Source organism: Parasteatoda tepidariorum, chromosome 10, assembly GCF_043381705.1.
Source record: "Parasteatoda tepidariorum isolate YZ-2023 chromosome 10, CAS_Ptep_4.0, whole genome shotgun sequence".
Classification (NCBI taxonomy): Eukaryota; Metazoa; Arthropoda; class Arachnida; order Araneae; family Theridiidae; genus Parasteatoda; species Parasteatoda tepidariorum.
This window is the reverse complement of record NC_092213.1, coordinates 14744076-14764292: the sequence shown is the minus strand read 5'-3', so window position 1 is coordinate 14764292 and position 20217 is coordinate 14744076. Positions and strand designations below refer to the sequence as shown.

Genomic DNA, 20217 nt, shown 5'->3' with positions numbered 1-20217 from the left:
TTCATGGCAACGGTGGCAGTAACCTTTTTTAATGTAGAAAGAAAATTCCGATCATTCATGTTATGGATCATTCAAAAACACACAATCATGGTAGCGGTGGCAGTAACTTTCTTTAATATAGAATAAAAATTCCGATCATTAGGTCAAAATTTTTTTTTACATTGTCGCAAGATTTTTTTTTTAAATTAAAAATTCCCCATTATTCATATTCTGAACAAGGCTATCTTATATCTGATAAAATCTTACTTCTCGCAGAAATTGCGTGTATGTCAGGGTCAGTTTTCACAGCTTAATTAACTAATTATTAATTTTATCTGTTTAAGTTTCTTCACGATCATGATACTGAATAATAATTTTTTGAGTTACATAAATATTCGTTTAGTTATTTCTTGAACGTTAAACACCTGATTACACAAAAAGTGACACATTATTATCATAACCTTGACACCACTAAACTACATTCTAAAGTGTCAATGTCACATTCAATAGTTTCTAATCAAACAAAAAATAAGTGCCTTTTGGCTAAAGGTCATGTCTTGTGCGCATTTAAATATATATATTACGCGGAGGAATTTTTTATTAGCTCAAATCTGCGAATTTTGATAAGGCTCTCAGTGGTTACCATATTAATGCAATATTTCTTTGAACATAATTAATAATATATGCATTATTATCACGACTAAGTACTTGTTATTACTGTTAATTGCTGTTTATTTTATTTCGATTAATAGTGTAAATTACGATACAAATGTGCAAATGCTTTAAGTGGACTGTTATTAGAAAGTTGCCTGTAAGTTTAGAAATTTCTGAAATATTTATTTTTATTTTTTTTTTAAATTATAAGTATGTATGAAATTCATTGTTGAATGATATGTAATTTAATTTTAAAATAAATTTTTGTGTTTCATATTTTTATGTTTAAATACTTTTAAATTATATTGTATTCATTGCGAAATTTTGCTAACTATAATTAATGAATTCAATAAAAACAATTTCAACACTAATTGGCAAAACAAGTTTCCATTAAATGTTATGTATTTTAAATTTTAATGCTATTTTTAATGTATCAAAAATTTCACGTTTATAACTTTCAGACATGTACTTTCTACTTTATATATATGAGCTTGCTGATTGATTTTATATGTTACACGAAACTTTTTTTTTTCAAATTATTTTCTTCCAAGTTTAATCGAAGAATAATGTCGTAATTTCAATATGTTACTGTACGTTTAAAATTATATTATTTTATTTTGACTATCAATATTATTAACAATTATTTTACTATGGTTCATTACATTTTCTATTTTTGTCGTCATTGATGTAATTTTAGATGCAATTTTGCTTTGCTGATGTAAATTAGACGGCAATTTCTAACTTAGGAAATTTCAGAAAGATAATTAATATTTCTAATTATAAATATCCATATCTTTACAGAACTTGAAAAGATAACTGTCGTTCTCGTTGGACAATAATTAATAACAAATATCCAAATATCTTATCAGTATAAAAATACATGGTAATGAAAATAATTTATTTATTCATCATAAATTAATTAACAGTTAATATTACTTTTGCACAATAATTTTTGGAATAAAGTACTCTAAAGTAGAAAGTATACTTTTTTTAAAAAATGATAGAGAATAAGCCTTTAAGCTAATCTGTTAATTTCAAATTAATTTTTAATTTTTTTTAAAAAAGAAGTACATTACAAAGCATAATTTCAGTTCAAGACAAATCAACTTGATACATATTTTTGGGTAAACGAACGCTTTTGTTTTAACAAAATGTATTTTTAAAAAAAGTGAAATAATTGAATTTCTAGTTTCTCTGTCTAGTTTGAGTTTCTAGTTATTTTTTTGAAATTCGAATTTGTTCGAAATTTAATCTTTTTTTGCGAATTTTTTTCATACTTTCTTTTTATTTATTTATTTAATGATTTTTTTAATTATTATTATTTACTTATTTATTTATTTAGTCATTTTTTTAATTATTATTATTTGTTTATTTAATCATTTTTTTTAATTATTATTATTTATTTATTTATTTATTTTGCTTTACGTTGTATTTTGCTTTGCTGCTCAAAATCCATAAGACTTAGAAACTTAAAATTAATAAAGTGCGCAGAAAAGTGTACGAGGATTTCAATGGAATAAAAAAAATTGCGTTCTGACTGTTACGGTTTTGAATTTGTTTTACCTTTAGTAAAAAAAATAATAAATAAAAAAAGCAAATATTAAAATAAAAAAACATAAAAAAATCCTAAATTTTTCTTTCTGGTTCTCTCCCCAGTAAATGAAAGGCATTATGTCACCACTTTTGCGGAACGAAATTACCATTTTCAAGGAATGAAGTTCGAAAAAAAATGTTCTATTTGACGAAATCTTGGAGAAAACTGCAATACTCTTTCTATGGATTTCAGTATTTTTAAGCTTCTTTTCGGAATATATAGTTTGTGGAAAACATCTAGTAGAACATTGAATCTTTCTNTGTAAATTAGAAGGCAATTTCTAACTTAGGAAATTTCAGAAAGATAATTAATATTTCTAATTATAAATATCCATATCTTTACAGAACTTGAAAAGATAACTGTCGTTCTCGTTGGACAATAATTAATAACAAATATCCAAATATCTTATCAGTATAAAAATACATGGTAATGAAAATAATTCATTTATTCATTATAAATTAATTAACAGTTTATATTACTTTTGCGCAATAATTTTTGGAATAAAGTACTCCAAAGTAGAAAGTATACTTTTTTTTAAAAATGATAGAGAATAAGCCTTTAAGCTAATCTGTTAATTTTAAATTAATTTTAAATTAATTTTTAATTTTTTTAAAAAAAGTAGTACATTACAAAGCATAATTTCAGATCTAGACAAATCAACTTGATACATATTTTTGGGTAAACGAACGCTTTTGTTTTACCAAAATGTATTTTTAAAAAAAGTGAAATAATTGAATTTCTAGTTTCTCTGTCTCTTTTGAGTTTCTAGTTATTTTTTTGAAATTCGAATTTGTTCGAAATTTATTGAAATTTAAAGTGCCTTTTTCTACAAATTTTTTCTAACTTTTTTATTTATTTATTTAACACATTTTTTTAAAATTTTTATTTATTTATTTATTTATTTTTTTTTGCTTTACGTTGCATTTTGCTTTGCTGCTCAAACTCTATAAGACTTAGAAACTTGAAATTAAGAAGAAAAGTGTACAAGGAATTGGATAGAATAAAGAAAAATTACGTTCTGATTGTTACGTTTTGAATTATTAACTGTTATACTTTTAGTAAAAAAAAAAGAACAAGTTCGTCGATCTGCTGCTCCTTGAATTACAACTACAGGATTGAAATTTAATGTTTTGTTAAGACCATTTTGTATTATAATTTTAACGAAAGCTTATTAAATTCCAAAGCTTTTTAGAAATTCCCTTTTGTTCAAAAATTATCGGAAATGTAAATGATTTTTTTTTATTTCTTTCCAGCTTTTTCGCTTTAAATATTGACGGTTGATCCATTGTTACAGAAAATATTATTTTTCTCTCGCAAGATCTTTATTTTGCTATTTTATAAACTCACGCTCGAATAGATATTAAGTATTGAGTATAGTTAAGTGCAGCGAGCTCTCTGCTTATCGCTTATAGCTCTGCGTTTTGGATATTAATGAAAAGTAGCAACAAAAAAAAAAGAAAGAACGTGTTGCCACTTATAAATCTTAACATTCATAGTGAAACTTTTAAAATTGAAAAGGGAAAACATGAACCTGTCTCTTTTTGAATTGTTGTAAGTTTCGTCAGCGAGTAAAATTACTTCTCGGTTATTTCTTCGTATTGAGTCACACATTCTATTTTCTTTTAATTAAGCTTTTTTTTTCAAATTCAGATGATTATTTTTCAAATCCAGATAATTGTCTATTTCTTTATGACTAACATATAAACAAAATATCTTGCATAAAGTTAATCTAATTGTATATTTTAAAACCAAAATATTCGGGGTATCTGTGGAAAATATTTTATTTTATATCCGTCGTTGAACAGCCGACCCAACTTTTGGGTTTACGACTACTAATGTGCAACTCCGTAGCCTTGTAATTTTGAACCAATCCAGAAGACAAGGAAACTCCTGGATCAGTACCCCCAGAGGTATTGATTTGTTATGGGAACATGGAGGACTTTGCGACTCGACAGATTTAACGTGCATCAGTCACCATTTACTACACGAGGAGTCTTCGGCTGGCGGAGATCGAACCCACGAACTCTTGGACATGGATCTAGTGACCTACCAACCAGGTTATCCCGGCCTTGTGGAAAATATTGACATTTAAGCAGAAATAAACAATGTAGAGAGAGGTTAGTGAGCAGTGCGAGCTGAGGATGCGCCACCTAGTTGAAGGAAAAACGCACACGAGAAAGTACGATAGTTCTGGAGATTAATGATAATGGTTTATATGGTATATACGATTATTCTTGAGATTCCTACTATTATTATAGTATTTGTGTTTAGATTATTGTTCAAAATTAAAGGATAAAAACTAAAAATGTTTCTGCTTCTTTTTATTATGCCCGACATTACCCATACCTGCCAACTTTTGCTCGCTTCAAAAAAAAAAAAANAAAAAAAAAAAAAAAAAAAAAAAAAAAAAAAAAAAAAAAAAAAGAACATTTCCTTGTGGTGAGGAAATATCAATCCGATTCGTTGAAATTAATTCAACAGCTACAAACATTCTTAGAGTGGCATCAGTACCCTTTAATTTATTTAAGTGTAAAATGGTTGCCAAAGTCATTTTTAATCGTATTTATTCAAATAAAAATAAAATGCGGTTACATAAATTTTTCTACCACAATAAATTAAAAAAATAAAATCTTCCGGAAAAGTAGGCGTAAATAAATTTTCTCATTTTACAATATTTTACTTATTTACTGTTTTACAATTATTAAGCGGTAAATAAGTTATATTAGCTCTTTAAAATGTTTTATTTATTTTTATAATACAAAAATAAATAAAAATGTTTCTTCTATTTTTGTATAAAACTGTCTTCCTCTCAACATATTCAATCAAATCAATGAGTGCAAAATAATTATTTAAAATTTTAAAACACTTGTTATGAATTAAGTTTTTGCTTCTTACTTAAATAGTTTCTTTAGACAAAAAATATTAAAAGATCTTATACAGTAACCAAAAATAAATAAGTATTTCAAAAACAAGTTTGTGGATGAAGTTTTCCAAGAAAATCGAGCAAACCGATTAGGTTTAAATTTTATCCGAATGGAATCACAAACTAAAATAGGAAACCAAATCTGAATTGAAACAATAAAAATTGTTCAGTATTTTTAATTGGTTATTGTTTCAACAAAAAAATTGACGTTACATTCTGTTTTATTGTCCAATAAAATAATTGCAAATCAATCTTCTGAGTTGGTGATTGATATGAAAAGATGGCGATGACCGACCCCTTATATAAAATAACATTGGATTTGGTTTTTTTAAATTTTTTTTCACCTAAAACTTAATTCTATTGTAAAAAGCTTTAAACTTGCATGTGTAGTCCTTACGAGATTCCTTTAAGAATGTTTAAGAAATTTTAATATGTCAACAATTATAGTGCAAATATTCATAGTATTATATAGTATTATATCGTATATCATAGCATTGTATTCATAGTATCATAGTATAGAGGTATGTATTCATAGTATCATAGTATCATTCATAGTATTCATATTCATAGCATTAGTGTTTGGAGACGCACAGGGCAGAGGGGGGATCCTGCCTTCACTATTGCACGCCACACCGGCCCTCGACAAGGCATTATGGTCTGGGGTGCCATTTCCTTTGACAGCCGGACTCCTTTGGTCGTCATTAGAGGTACACTTACTGCACAGCGGTACGTCAACGACATCCTAAGACCTGTTTTGCTACCGTTCCTTTTGCAGCGCCTTGGGCTGGTTTTTCAGCAGGACAATGCCAGACCACATACGGCACGTGTTGCTATGAACTGTCTGCAAGCTTGTCAAACTCTNCCACCAATTTTCGTTTCAATCGGGTAACTCCTTCTTGGTACGTCGATTTTTTTGTTATAGAGTGTATTTTGGAGGATTTTACACTGCCTAACTATTGACACAATTTGTGAAATCATGCTTGAAGCTTTTAGAAATTATGTCATTTTTAACCATGCAAGGTGTGGATTGTCCAAAAAGAGCGTTGGAAATAATAACTACTTTTTAACTTTAATACCGAGCCGGGATAGCCTGGTTGGCAGGGAGCTAGACTCACGTTTGTGAGAACGGGAGTTCGATTCCAGCCAGCCGAAGAATCCCCGTGCAGTAAATGGTGACTGTTGCACGTCACATTTGTCGGGTCACAAAGTCCTCCATTTTCCCATAACAAATCAATACGTCTGGGGGTTCTGGAGATTGATCGTTCTCTGGTTTAGGTCAAAATTACGATCTGTGTATGAATAAATGAATGCATCCACCTTATAAACGGGTGTGACGTATGGGTGTGGCAGGAGTCAAATTCTGGGATGTAGATGGTGCCACTGGAAAACAAGAACAATTGCATCTCCTCTAAGTTCATTCAAAAAGTCCTCCAAATTTCTCCCAATACTTGATCCTGGAGTTCCCTTGTCTTCTGTATTGGGTTTTAAATTACAAGGCTACGTAGTTGAACATTAGTAGTCGTAAACCCAAAAATTGGGTCGACTGTTCAACGATGGTTGTAAAATAAAATAAAGTTAAAATTATTCACTTAACATACATGTACTAAAAGTAAATCTGTTTGCTTACGCTTGTGCTTCCACTTTCCAGGTCCAAATATAATAATCCATTTGTATTATAAATATTTAGATCTATTGGTGAACAGAAGTAATTTGGTAAAAATATACTTGAGGGTGCCCCTTGGTGAAATTGGTGACTTATGTTTGGCGCCATTTCTGTTTGCTTGGAACACTGCGGTAACAGGAATGACGGCCAAAACATAATGATGTTTCAATAAAATATTGAAAATTTCAACAAAACATTGGCCAAAACTTTATAAAATTACAATGAACCCAATATAAAAAAAAATTAATAAACCGAATAAAATGCATTTTGAATCGAAACAAAAATTAATGGAGTAAGCACATAAAGAAAAGGAAAAAAACAACTCCCTCAAACAGGACATTTATATCTATTACTAATTAAACCTTCATTCATACACCAGTCAATCCCTGCTTTTTTTTCCATTGTTATTCAAATCGCGCAGAAACTTAAGATTTATCTTATTTACTGTATTCATTTTTAGGACCAGAAGCAAAAGTAACCTTACCAGCCGGTATCCAACGTAGAACTAACGGACCTCTGAAATTACATATACCGTTGAACATTTAAAAATGACGCTAAAATCTAAACCAATCAGAATCACGATGCGGTTTCTACATCGCCCAGCTTGGCGATTAACCGCGATCACTACTTGGCGAGAATCAAGGGGCACCCTCAAATATGTATAGTCTACCTGCTCAAACAAATTTTACGAGTTCATAACAGTAATTTAATGTTTTCGCTTACCAAATGGGCGGATATATGAAATAATAGTTTTGCTAGCATCTCATTGTGCGTGAAGCTGATCGTTAAGTTCTAAATCATTTAACAGATCTTTTTAAATGTAATTTATAACAGTATAATGCTATTTGCATAAAAATAATAATTGTAAGGCGGTTACACCACCTTTCTAAATAACTTATCTTAAAATGTGAAGCAGAATTACATAATAATAATATATAAACAATAATTCTCTTAGTTTTAAACTGTTGAAATAAAAGAGTAATGATAGCAGTACAGGAAAACAACATATTTAAATTTGGGATACAAAAATATTTATAGAAAAAGAATGCCTTTATGATTTTTATTAATTTCATGCTGAATGCAGCCAAAACAATGTGAAAATGAATGAGGAAAAACTGGATCCTACCACGTGATTTTTCAGGCAATAAAAATGCACGGACAACAATGGAAAACTGCGACACCATCATTAGATTTTTAAATACGGTTTAAAATGATTTTGACAACTATTACATTTAAATAATTTTAACATATATATGATAGGCTTGTTATCTCTCTAACAGTGTTTTTTACTGGTGGTGAAATGTTTACAAAACACCAACATAAATCTCATTTTAATTGACTTTACCTTATCACTAATTAAACACCTTTCTGAAAAAAGTAAAAGCTGTTGGCTAAGAATATCATGAATTTGACTTGAACTTCTTAAATATTTAAATAATTCATGAAGTAAGTGCTAGTAAAGTTTAAAAAAAGTGTCATTGACTGTTAATAACTATCATTTTTAAACAATAAAGGTCTTTAAGGTTGGCAGCTTCAACTTAAACAGGATTGTCGCCTACTCTAATTTATTAATATTTTTATATGGCAGATTTATTGTAGCAATTTATAATAGCAGAGTTTTTTATGTACCGGAAAATAGAAAGAAAAAAAAAACAAAGTTGCCCACTTGTCCTGGATTGTGGATAGTTATTCTCTAGCTCAATAGTCCCCAACCTTTTTGTACCTAAGAGCAAATACCAGAATATTGGTCGAATGGAGGGCACCATTTATTTTTTCAAGATAAATTTATAGTTGGTAGACATAGGTAATATTACACACTACATATAGTGCACAAAAAAATTTAATTTTAAAAATTAATTTAACATATCAATATAATTATTATTAATTTTCTTGTGTAAAATAAATAATTACTTAATTGCTTTCAAAACATATGAAATATAAAAATTATTTATAAAATACAGTCAATGTGGTGTTAGGCATGGCATTTCGCTGGCCACCGCTAGATAATTGGGAGAATATAATGCTATTTTTAAGAATGGAATTTATTCCTTCAATCATATTCCAGAATTTCTATCTTCGATTCTTCTCGCTTTTCTCGAAGGAATTCTGAAACGTATGTTGCTATTACGGTAACGTTTATTTGGTCGGTAAAAGGATTAACAAAAAAGTTATCAAAGGCTCGATGATATTAAATTGTTGAAAGAGCTTTTTAAATTGATCTTTAAACAATTGGAGGTTGATGACAAATGTTAATAAGTCAATTTCACCGTCACCTAACATTTTTTTCATGTTTGGAAAATGCACAAGAGACTTCATTTTCAAATGTGATATCCACAAAACTAGCTTAGCTCTGAACGAGTTTATAGCCTTTATCATTTTTGCTTTATGTTTGTCTTTTTCCTGCTGCGCCAAGTTTAAATTATTTAGTTTTTTCCATTATGTCCATTATGAAAGACAAATCTGCTAGCCAAAGAGGATCTCTCAGTTCCAAAAATGTTTGATTTTTGGCTGCAAGATTATTTTTTATTTCTCCAATTAGATGTAGAAATCTATCAAGTACTTTGCCATTACTGAACCAGAGTATCTCAATATGTATTTGCATAGCATAAAATTTGCATAGCATTTATTGGGAAAATGGAAAACTGAAATATTTTATCGTTGGGCACAAGCAGCGGGCGCACCTAGATCGATCGACAAGCGCCATGGTGCCCGCGGGCATAGGGTTGGGGACCCCTGCTCTAGCTTTTCTAGTTACACTGTCTCGCAACCTGAATAATGCAACAGAAACCTTCATTTTATCAGGGTTGCCACTGGAGACTAAAAATTGTAAAAAGTGGTGTCTCATAAAATCCAAAATTGTGTTAAATGAGATTACTTTTAGCTACTTTTTCTAGCTTATTTTTTAAAATTTGCCATTGAAAGACGATATAAAGATAGTTTTTTGCTTTCTTTAGGAATAATTTGAAACGTAAATCATTGGTAGTTACGATTGTAGTTAAATTAAAGAAAAAATAAATAATTAAATATGAATTGAGTTTCTACTACTTTTTAAATTTTTAAAGTCGTTTGAGGCATCCTTGATTTTACGGATAACAGTTGTATAGAAGAGTGTGGTTGACCTTTATGCTAAGCACCCTGTCGTCTGCATCTCGTTATCAGCTCGCGTGATTTATATCGGAAACACTATTTTTTATTTTATTTTTTTGGACATAATCGAGTGAAATAATGATGAGATTATATCTTTTTCTAATTTTTAATTTCCAATTTTTTTCTAATTTTCAAATTTTTTAAAATTTGTGAATTTTTAAAAAAAATAAACGTTTTTTAATAATTTTTTTCTTTTCCACTGGGAAATCTCCTTCTCTCTCTCCCCGTCCTTTCTCTCCCTCTCCCTCTCTGTCTCTCTCTCGAGTTTGATGATTATTAGAACTTCTTTATTTTATTCTATCTATTTATTTATTCATTTATCCAAAAATTTGAAGTAACAAAATTATGCGATATGAATAAAAATAAGAAAAAGTTTTGGATTGGGCCAAAAATTTCAACTTATTTAAAATAACAAAACAGACATTTATCAAAAATCTAATAACAAGAAAAGGTATAATACTAAACTAAACTTTGAAACAAGTTGATTGCACAATTGAATAATTTAATCTTACATTTCTAATTGTGATTAATTAACGGGCGTGTTTTGAAAATTACTGATGAATAGAATGATTATTTATGAAATGGGGGCTTTGCATTTACTTCACAGATGACGCCTTAATCCTGAAGGAAAATACTTGAGAACTATTTATCAGATCAAAAAAGCAAAAATTTGAATTTTACATTTTATCAAAAATTTTCCCTTGCTTTAGACTCCCATGAGGTGGGGTCGGTTTATCAGATAAGCTTAAAACTTTATCAAATATGCTAAAAAAGAACAGAAATTAAAATTGTTTAGCTTATTCCGTTGTTTTACCAATAATTGTATAAAAATGCTTGTTATTCAATCATCCGAATTAAAATGGGCCCTTCAAAATCAAATTTTAATAGGGATGGTCTTAAAAATTTTAAAAATAACGGAAAATATAATAAGGGTAATGGTACTACTTGCCCGGTGGCTCAGTGGTAGCGCTCCAATGCCACAGGTCCTGGGTTCGATCCTGGATCCGGGCAAGGTTGACTCAGCCTTTCATCCCTTCAGTGGGTCGAAGCATGCTTGGGAACTAAACACTGGGAGTTCCGCGTTCGGCTGACCACCTGACCGGAACATTTGTTCCTGCACCCCAGAGCCCAAGGTGAAGAAAACTGAGATGGGCACAGTAGGCCTTGGCCCTCTATGGGCTGCCGCGCCACTGAGTTTAGTTTAGTTTAATGGTACTACTTGATTTTCATGGCGACAGTGATAAACCGCCATTCATTTAAACTAGCCAAATTAACAGTAAAACAGTAACAATACACACTTTCACTTTCTGTTCCATTTAGACTTTGCATTCAAACCTCATGATAGAGTAAATTTATTTTCTTCCAATTTAAGCATTGGGGGAAAAATTTGCAGGATTTTTAATTTACCGAGGAGTGAGAAAGATGCCGTTTCGTTTTTTACAGGAATAAGAGGTACTATCGAGTATACCTAACCCTATCGAGTATACGTCGCTATCGAGTATACGTAAATGGACGCGGCATGAAACTCTATGTAAAGTTTGTGGAGGTGGAATGTGAAAAATTGTCAACGGGAAAAGGAACAAAAGGCAAAGAGAAATATTCTTTCTTTATAGATTCTTTCTCAAAGATTTATATTCTTTCACTATAAATTTGTACTTATCACAAAGATAGGTACGAAGCCATGTAGAATATAAATAAACTTATTACGCATTGAAGTTGCCTGGTGCCCAAAACAAAAATAAATAGCGGTTACAAAAAAATACATAAGCAAATAGCAAATCTAAGTTAAGTAAAAGAAGTAGAAAAGAAAGAATTATATTTTAACAAATTAGATGTGCGCCTTTGTATTGAATTAACTTCACGTTAATTAACAATTATGTGAAGAAACTTAGCTCGACTTTAACTCGCCATCTTGTTTATAAGCGACCAGCTGGAGCTAAGGTCATAGGTTATGTGTCTAAGTATCAATGATTGTCCCCTTCTTGTGTTGCAAGTACCTTATTGCTATGGCTTACAAGCATTTTCATGTCCAGGTAATAGTAGTGCGATTAAGCCTATCCCATTGATCATGAATTTGAGTTACGTTTGAATTAAGTCTTTGTGGTTAGAAGGGAGTGGGATTCCTTTATATTCACTTCAAGCACTTTGCGTAAGTAACTAAAGATATAGGAAAATAATAAAAGAAGCTTGCTCTAAGCTATGTTTGCTTCAAAATTTTAGTTGTTGTTGTTAGGTGGGTAAAAAATGTGTCAGCATGAGGAAACGCCTTGAATATTCCTTTTTCAGATTAGATTTGAAGTTGGGAACTGTTGTATGTTTTGATAGTTGTGATATGAGGCGTCGGAAGTTAAATGTGTAGTTATTGGTCTATATTTCTTGTCTTTACTGAAGTTTCAGGAGTTGAATATTTCGTTGAAATTAGCCGTACTGCATTTTGTGGCTTTGTCGAAAAAATCTGCATTAAGTATATATTTGTGATGCAATAGAGGTAGGATTTTTAGATCTTTATGGATATTTGTATTCCGGATGAACCATCTGGCACAGATGATTTTTCTTATATGATCTTGCTTTGAAATTGGTTAAGTTCTTTCATGAGATGCTGTGGCATTTTTGACCAGGCAGGTGAGGCATAGGAAAGTATTAGATGGACCATTGTTGTATAGAGTAATTTCTTTAATTTTAGAGACATGTTCTAATTGTAAATTAGAGTTTGTATGACTATTATTGCTGTGTTTGCTTTGTCTATAATGCTTTTGACGTGATCATTCCATGTAAGTTTGCTGTTTATGATTAGGCCAAGGTAATTTGCTTTTAACTATTGGTATTTTATCATTAAGCATTTTTGATTGGCATTGAGGAAATATTTTAAATCTTCTATTTTGTACAATTAGAATTTGTGATTAACTGCTATTTTCCACTTGATGCGCCAGACTTCTATTTTATATATTTGCTCCTATAATTTTTCAACGGCAAGGTTTGGATTTCTGGATTTTATGAGGATTCCGGTGTCATCTGCATAGAAAGCTGTAATTCTGTTGTAGTCGGTTTTATGTAATGCAAAATCATATGTATATATGTGTTCATTTTCATGCCTATAACTAGCTTTTTATATTTTTGATTTCTCTTTTCTTATTATAGCTCTGTATATGTAATATTGATTTATTTGTATTTAGTTATAGTAAAAATTATATTAAATTAAATTTATAAATCCGAAAATTAAAAAAAGTTATAAGATTCATTTCCACTTTAAATATAAAAATGAAACACTACGGACAATCCGTAACTGTTGACAGCTATGTCAACATGCATTCCAATCATGATTTTTACTTCTTTTAAAGAACTAAAGACAAGCAAATATATCCACTGATCTCCAGAGAAACAATGTCACTTTTGAAGTGCTATTTAAATTGAAATTTTCGCCAAAACAAACGATTACAAAGTATACAAAAGAAATCCAATTGCCGGTGATTGCCAACGGCAAAAAGCAAATACTTTTGAAATCCATGATCAAACATTTCGTGTTTTTTTAATTTTTCCCCCTTACCTAAAGATAGGTTAACCTTCACTTTCATCTGTTTCCTGTTGAGAAGAGAGAAAGTCATTTTGACGAAATTGTAAGGCGGGACAAAACGTTCCATTTAACCCGAGTTAACCTACTTTGGCATAGCTTCGAATCTGAGAAAGTTTCTTCCTCACTCGTTCTCTTTTTTCTTGTTTGCCAGCAATTCATTGCACTTTGCCATGGAACATTGGAGATTAGTTTTGATTGTGGTTACTACCGCCATTGCATTTGCCGCTGCTCAGATGAACATGTTTTGCGGTAAGTGGACAGATCTCTTCATGAGGTGTTTTGTTTTCGAAAGTAGATCTAGGATTTTGTTATGATATAAATATTTTTTTTATTTAATCTAAAAAGAAAATTAAGCGTGGTTTTTTATGCTCTTTCGTCAAGAAAAATAAAAAATAACCGCAGTTTAAGTGCCTTAGAGTTGTAGCAAAACTAGAATTTTAAACTATATATATATTCAAGGAATTATTCTGCCAAATAGCTGAAATAGTTAAGTTAAGCTTCTTTAAAAACCGCCAATTTGGCGATATTTTTCTCTACTAGATGAAAATCATTAAAATCAATTAATAATTCTGAATTTTTTAGGCTTTTTGTGAACGTGCTTTTTAAGAGTTGGAGTGCTTTTTCGAATATCAAAAAGAAGGGAAAAAATCAAAATATTAGATCACATCTATTCTCAGGACACCAGGCTTTCTTTCGCATTTCTATTTTGCTATATTTTCATAATTAGCATAGGCTTAAGATTAACAAAACTAAACCAAACAGTCAGTCATGAATAACTATTGCAAATTCACAACAGTTATAAAAAATAGCTTATTAATCGCTGAAAAGCACTATTTCATTATGACGACATACCTTCGAAAAACAACAAGAATGGAATGAATCCAGTCTCAGTCATATGAACAGGCTTTACTTACATAGTTTTTATGAGTGAATCTGTAAATCGAAGCCTCATTTCATAGTATCATTTACATTCTGTGAAACTCAATAGTATCATTTATGGTTTAAGGCTATTGATAAACCGTAGCTTATTTAATCACAATCTAATAAGCTGCAACTTCTTATAACCCTTTCCGTTGCTTTCTAGCCAGACTGGCAATACTAATTCAACAAATGTTACAAGCCGCTATAAATGTAAAACTACTTGCTATGATTCGTTTAGCAACCGCTATTCTTTAATAAACAAAGAACTAAAGTATGTCGCTTCAGAATGTTCTGGCCTGATTAAAATTTTCGATCAAAATTCGATGCTCCGGAAACAGTTAAGACTATTCTATGAAGTCTCTGTCATCATATAAAATAAGAATAATATGCTATTTTTAAAACTCTTGTCAGTTTGTAACAATTATCCAAGATAATAGGGTCAAGTTTTGTTCATCTTTAGCTAGCCTCTTCATTGCCAATTAAGAATATTGCACAAAATGCCACAATGTTGTGAAAATAAAAAAAATTTGTGGTGTAATTTTTTAATCTAAAAAGTGGCTCGCAAAAATATGCAAAAATTAAGAAATTAAATTACGTATCCTCTTCATAGTCTTGGAAATAAACACTCGCCACATGGCGAGTCAGGTGAATAAAGTGGCGACTTAAAATAAATCAGCAGTCGATCACTTTTTCTCATCGTTTTTTTTTTTTTAAATCGTTTAATGATGGAAAACAGAATTTTCATTAAACTGTCCATTGTCTCGGTTGAAAACTTTGATTCTTCCGAATCTATTAATTTGTGGTGGAAAGATTCAAATGGGAGGAGAATTCTTTAACAATTCACACATTTGAAAGTTGCAATCTATACTTTAAATGTATTTTGCCTTCCCAAATATTTTTAAAAAAGGTTTTTTACAGTCAGTATGTTTAACTAAATTTTGCCCCATATTTGTATCATTTTCATTGTTGAATTAACTTTTTATAACCGCGGTGTATTTCTAATATGAATTTTTTTAAAAAAATATAATTTAATAATTTAATCCAAGCAAAAAAAAAGATTTTCAAAAAGTGTATATCAAATCAAACGAACTTATCGATATCAGTCTCCGACTCATTAGGTTTGAGAAAGAAGTGGCTATTAAGTTATTAGACTCTACCGGCTACTGGCTACTAACTGAATATTTAAATTTTCAGGTCTTCCATCTACATAGTCTTAAGTTACTCGAACATAATTTGTTTGAATTTTGACAAAAGTTCTCAGCATTTGAAGGTTGATAGATTTCTTTTGAATTATCTGAACTCACTTTTTTCTTCATTTTAAATTGCCAAAGCGTGTAAAACAGAATTCGTCATGGAAGGTTTCGCTTCTGGTATAGCACCCTTTGAACCATTGTGCCAAACAAACAAACTTACAGCAAAATTGTATTAACAAATTCGGGTCCAAAAGGTTAGTCATTTGCACCCCGTTATCCACTCCGATAGGACATCAAAATATATCGCTCCGAAATTTAAAATCTTCATAAACTTAATATTTAGTAACCACAATATTTTAGGATTGTTTGCTATTGCATAAAAATATTTCAGGGTGTATTTTAAATGATCTAGTTAATACATTAATTTAAAATAGCAGTTAAGAGTACCCGGAAAGCAAAAAACATTAAATCAAAGTCAAAACCACGAAAACAGAATAAATTTTGCAGAGATGACTAGCACAGTCTATCTTCATAATTTTTTATTGCATTTAGTATTTTATAAATTATTCACACCTTATTCATTTAATATTTTATAAGTTATTCAATGCACCTAGATACCAATATTAAGTTTCATGATTATGGTTGAATATGTTTCCATGAGTTTTTTCAAAAATGATTTTATAAGTTATTCAATGCACCTAGATACCAATTTTAAGTTTCATGATTATGGTTGAAAATGTTTCCATGATTTTTTTCAAGAATGATTTAACCTTGTTACTCAAATTATTTCTTTCTTGAATTTTATCTTGTAGAAACATGGCAAAGTCTTATTACCTTTATATGTATTAACGCTTTCATTGCGAAGGACGATCTAACTCGTCTTCCAGGAATATTCGCTGTGCTCTAGAGACGAGATAACTCGTCCTCTGAACAACGATTTTCAATATTATAGTAGCGTTTCCAGCGACTTATTTACCAACATTTGTTATAGATTATTACTTTCATTTTATTATTTTAATACAAGCAAAAAGTGAGAATTGCAATCGATTGCAATTGATTATTATTTTTTAAAGTTAAATAAACAAGCTTTAAAGAAATTTGCTTTTTGTTTCAATTTTAGCGTGGAAGGTAACAGAAAGTCGTGCTTTTGCTGCAATGAAAGTGTTAATGAAATAAATATCTGTATTTTGATCTAAAATTTTAAAAAATGTATACTGTAGAATTGAAGTGGTAGCTAACACTAGAAATTTTCAGACCTGTCTGATTATAAATACGCAGTAACTTTCCGTCATAAAAGTATTTTTTGTAATAGATCGGCAACAGAGAACTGAAAACTAATATATATTAAGATATTATCCTTTTTCCTTTTTAAAGTAAATAAAATAGCTGATCAAGCAAAAAAGTTGAGAGTTTTAATTCTTAAAGATTTTTCTTTCTTGAAAAAATAAAAATAACCTGATTTGATTTTATAATGACTTATTTTTGATTGATTTTTGAGTGACAAAGAATAATCTGTGCTGGTATTAAAAACTTTAACTTTGCATTTATTTCCTTGCTAAACTACTTTATTTCTCTAGCCTCAAAAATGTATTAGTTACAGGGTTATATTAATTTCCCACGATTTCTTAAGTGATTAAGCTGTAGCCAAATTATTTAAAATTTAATATTATTAATGCGGGGTTGGCTTTGTTTTGGGGCATTTCATCTTTCAATAAATCGCCAACCAACTTCTCATGTTCTTAAGTGTCGTTAGAAACAATTCAGTCACTGCTTATTTAAAATTCTTGGCGTTACGATTGGGGATTTTTTCTCCCTCATTCCGACCGTCTTAACACGTTGAAGGACATGGGGGTCACCGGTGACCAGCACCGAGTTAACATAATATAACAAGACAAAACTTTTGGGTCCTGTTGCTTTCTTTAGATGAATCCTTTAAAACATATTTATATTTCATTTTTAAAGAATTGACCTTGAACTTTGAACTTCTCAATAGGGGAGAGAAAAAAATTTTAGGAACTCAAACTTGCACAATATTCATTTTTCATAACCTATTTCAATAGCAGGAAATATAAAACCAACCAAAAATACAACCATCAAATATCAGATTTTTGTCTTATTTTAAAAATAATGACTCTCTCTTAAAAGGCGTTTTCCATTGCTTCAAAATTGGGCATGGACAGAATTTTATGATAGACTCAATATTTTTATACGTTGGAATATTATCAAAACTTGAATTACGTATAATCTTAATGCTATTGATAATTATTTTTTTTTTAGATTTGACAAAACCGCAGCTTGAAAAATTCATGGATTGTGGAAAAGAAGGTTTCTCATCCGAAGTAAGTTATCTCTTCCACTTTATTATTATTATTATTATTATTACAGACTATAATATCATTAAAACGTGTGAGATTTTATTTTTTAATGAAGATAATAAATCTGTGAATGAACAAAACAAAAATATGAGACAAACCAATTCCTCGAAATTTTAAATTTTTATAAAATTTTCAGTTTCAAATGTTTTTGTTTTTCCAGTAAATACTATTATTATTATGCTAATTTATTGCTGGATATTATTGATGCAATTCTGTCTTACGTTTCCTTAAATTAAACTAAACGAATAACAGCAAAGCAATTAAATCCGTTTTGTCAACAAATAATTTATTCATAATTTTCTGTTAATGTGTTATTAATTTACCTTATCACTACTATTTATCGATATATTTTGCGTTACACTTCAAAAAGTAATTTCATAAATTAATAATTTCCTTACAAACAAACAAAAACAGGCTCATTTATTCAGGTTTTTTAAAATTTTGTTGTTTAACAATGTTTGCGTCTTCTCAACTAACAATTTATATTTACTTCGCGCTATCGTGCCACAGGTCCCTGGTTCGATCCTCGGGCCGAGCAAGGCTGACTCAACCTTTCATCCCTTCAGTGGGTCGATAAATGAGTACCAAGCACGCTTGGGAACTAAACACTGGGGGTTCCGCGTTCGGCTGACCACCTGACCGGAACATCTGCTCCTGCAACTCAGAGCCCAAGGTCAAAAAAACTGAGATGGGCGCAGTAGGTCTTGGCCCGCAAGGGCTGTCGCGCCGCTGAGTAGAGTAGAGTACTTTATCACTAGTATTTATCTACGCAATTTTCCTAACACTTCAAAAAATAGTTTCATAAATTAATAATTTCATAACAAATAAAACAAAAAACTGACTAATTTATTATTTACTTTCGACGGTTATAAAATAAAATATAAAAATCCATGTATAATAAACCGTGGTGGCTATGGGGATAGAGCACGCGCCTCCCAATGAGGTGACCCGGAATTGAATCCCACCATTGGCTGGTCGATACGAATTCCACAACCAGTTCGCACTGAGCACGGTGCTGACGTGAAATATCCTCAGTGGTATTACGTGTTACAAGTCCCTTTGCCACCAGGCTAGCCGTGGGAGGTTTTCGTGATTTTCCTCTCCCTGTAACGATGTTTTCCTCTTCATGCTGGTTAGTTCCATCATAAAAGTCCTCCTGAAGGCAAATCTCTTCCAAAACTTGATCCAGGAGTTCCCTTGTCTTCTGGATTGGGTTCAAAATGACAAGGATACGGAGTTGAGCATTAGTAGTCGTAAACTCAAAAATTGGCTTGGCTGTTCAACGACGATTATAAAATAAAAGAAAAAGAATCCCTATATAAAACCTGTTTAATCACACAGTTCACGTAGTTTCAAAACATAATATTAACTTTCCACTTTGTATCTTACGGTTGAGAAATTTTGAATCAATCATTAATAAATGATGATTAACTAACTTACTTTAATTTCATTATGAAATTCTGCCTTTGCTTTGACGAAAACCGTTATCCAATCACTACAGAAATTAATTAACTGTAAGTTAAAAAATAGTAGCCGTATATTCATTCCCTTAAGAAATTTCGCTGAATATTAAAAAAATTATGTTAACAGCATATATATTTAACAACATTCAAAAGTACAACATCATAAATAATATTCCATTATATGCAACGATTGTTTATTTTTTACTGAAATACTAATAATTATTCTGAATATTGCTCGATATCTATAGGTGCATACTAGTATGGTCGTTGAGAGAAAACTCTTTTAGCGGTGGCAACTTATTTATAACTTATAATTATATTTAACATTAAATTAAATATTAAAAGTAATATGTTATTATAACTTATAAATCTTATTTTTAAAAGTTAATTCTTAAATTGTTTTGCTTACCAAATAAATCAATAATCTAAAAATACTAGTAGGCTGCGCCCCCTGCTCGCTAACGCTCGCAAACCAAGCTCGCTTCGCTCGTTACTAACTTAGGTACATTGCAAATGCACAAAATTCTAAGAATTCAAAACAATCATTCAAATCCATATAAAAACTTTTTTTTTAAAAAAAATTACATCTTTTTTAGTAAATACTAAGTCATTAAAATAAATTTGAATTCAAATAAATGACATGTAGTTCGTTAAACCTATTAGAAATGTGCTATAGTATAAAATCTTAAAGCGTAACAGCACGACTGAGACTCATTTTTCAATGAATAAAATTT

The 20217-nt window shown here is 30.3% G+C and overlaps 1 protein-coding gene across 3 annotated transcripts in view; it reads left to right on the top strand.

Moving 5' to 3' along the window:
* Window positions 1-540: 540 nt before the first annotated feature.
* LOC107455159 (uncharacterized) overlaps window positions 541-20217 on the top strand; it is a 48719-nt gene continuing 29042 nt past the window's right edge. The window contains exons 1-2 of one of the 3 annotated variants that reach the window (XM_071186797.1): window positions 541-790; window positions 17923-17984. In XM_071186797.1, the coding sequence (XP_071042898.1) occupies window positions 17952-17984 (33 nt within the window). In that variant the 5' untranslated portion in view covers window positions 541-790; window positions 17923-17951. Of the gene's footprint in view, window positions 791-13516; window positions 13781-17922; window positions 17985-20217 lie in introns of those variants that run through there. The other 2 variants (XM_071186795.1, XM_016072629.4) reach the window with 2 other exon arrangements.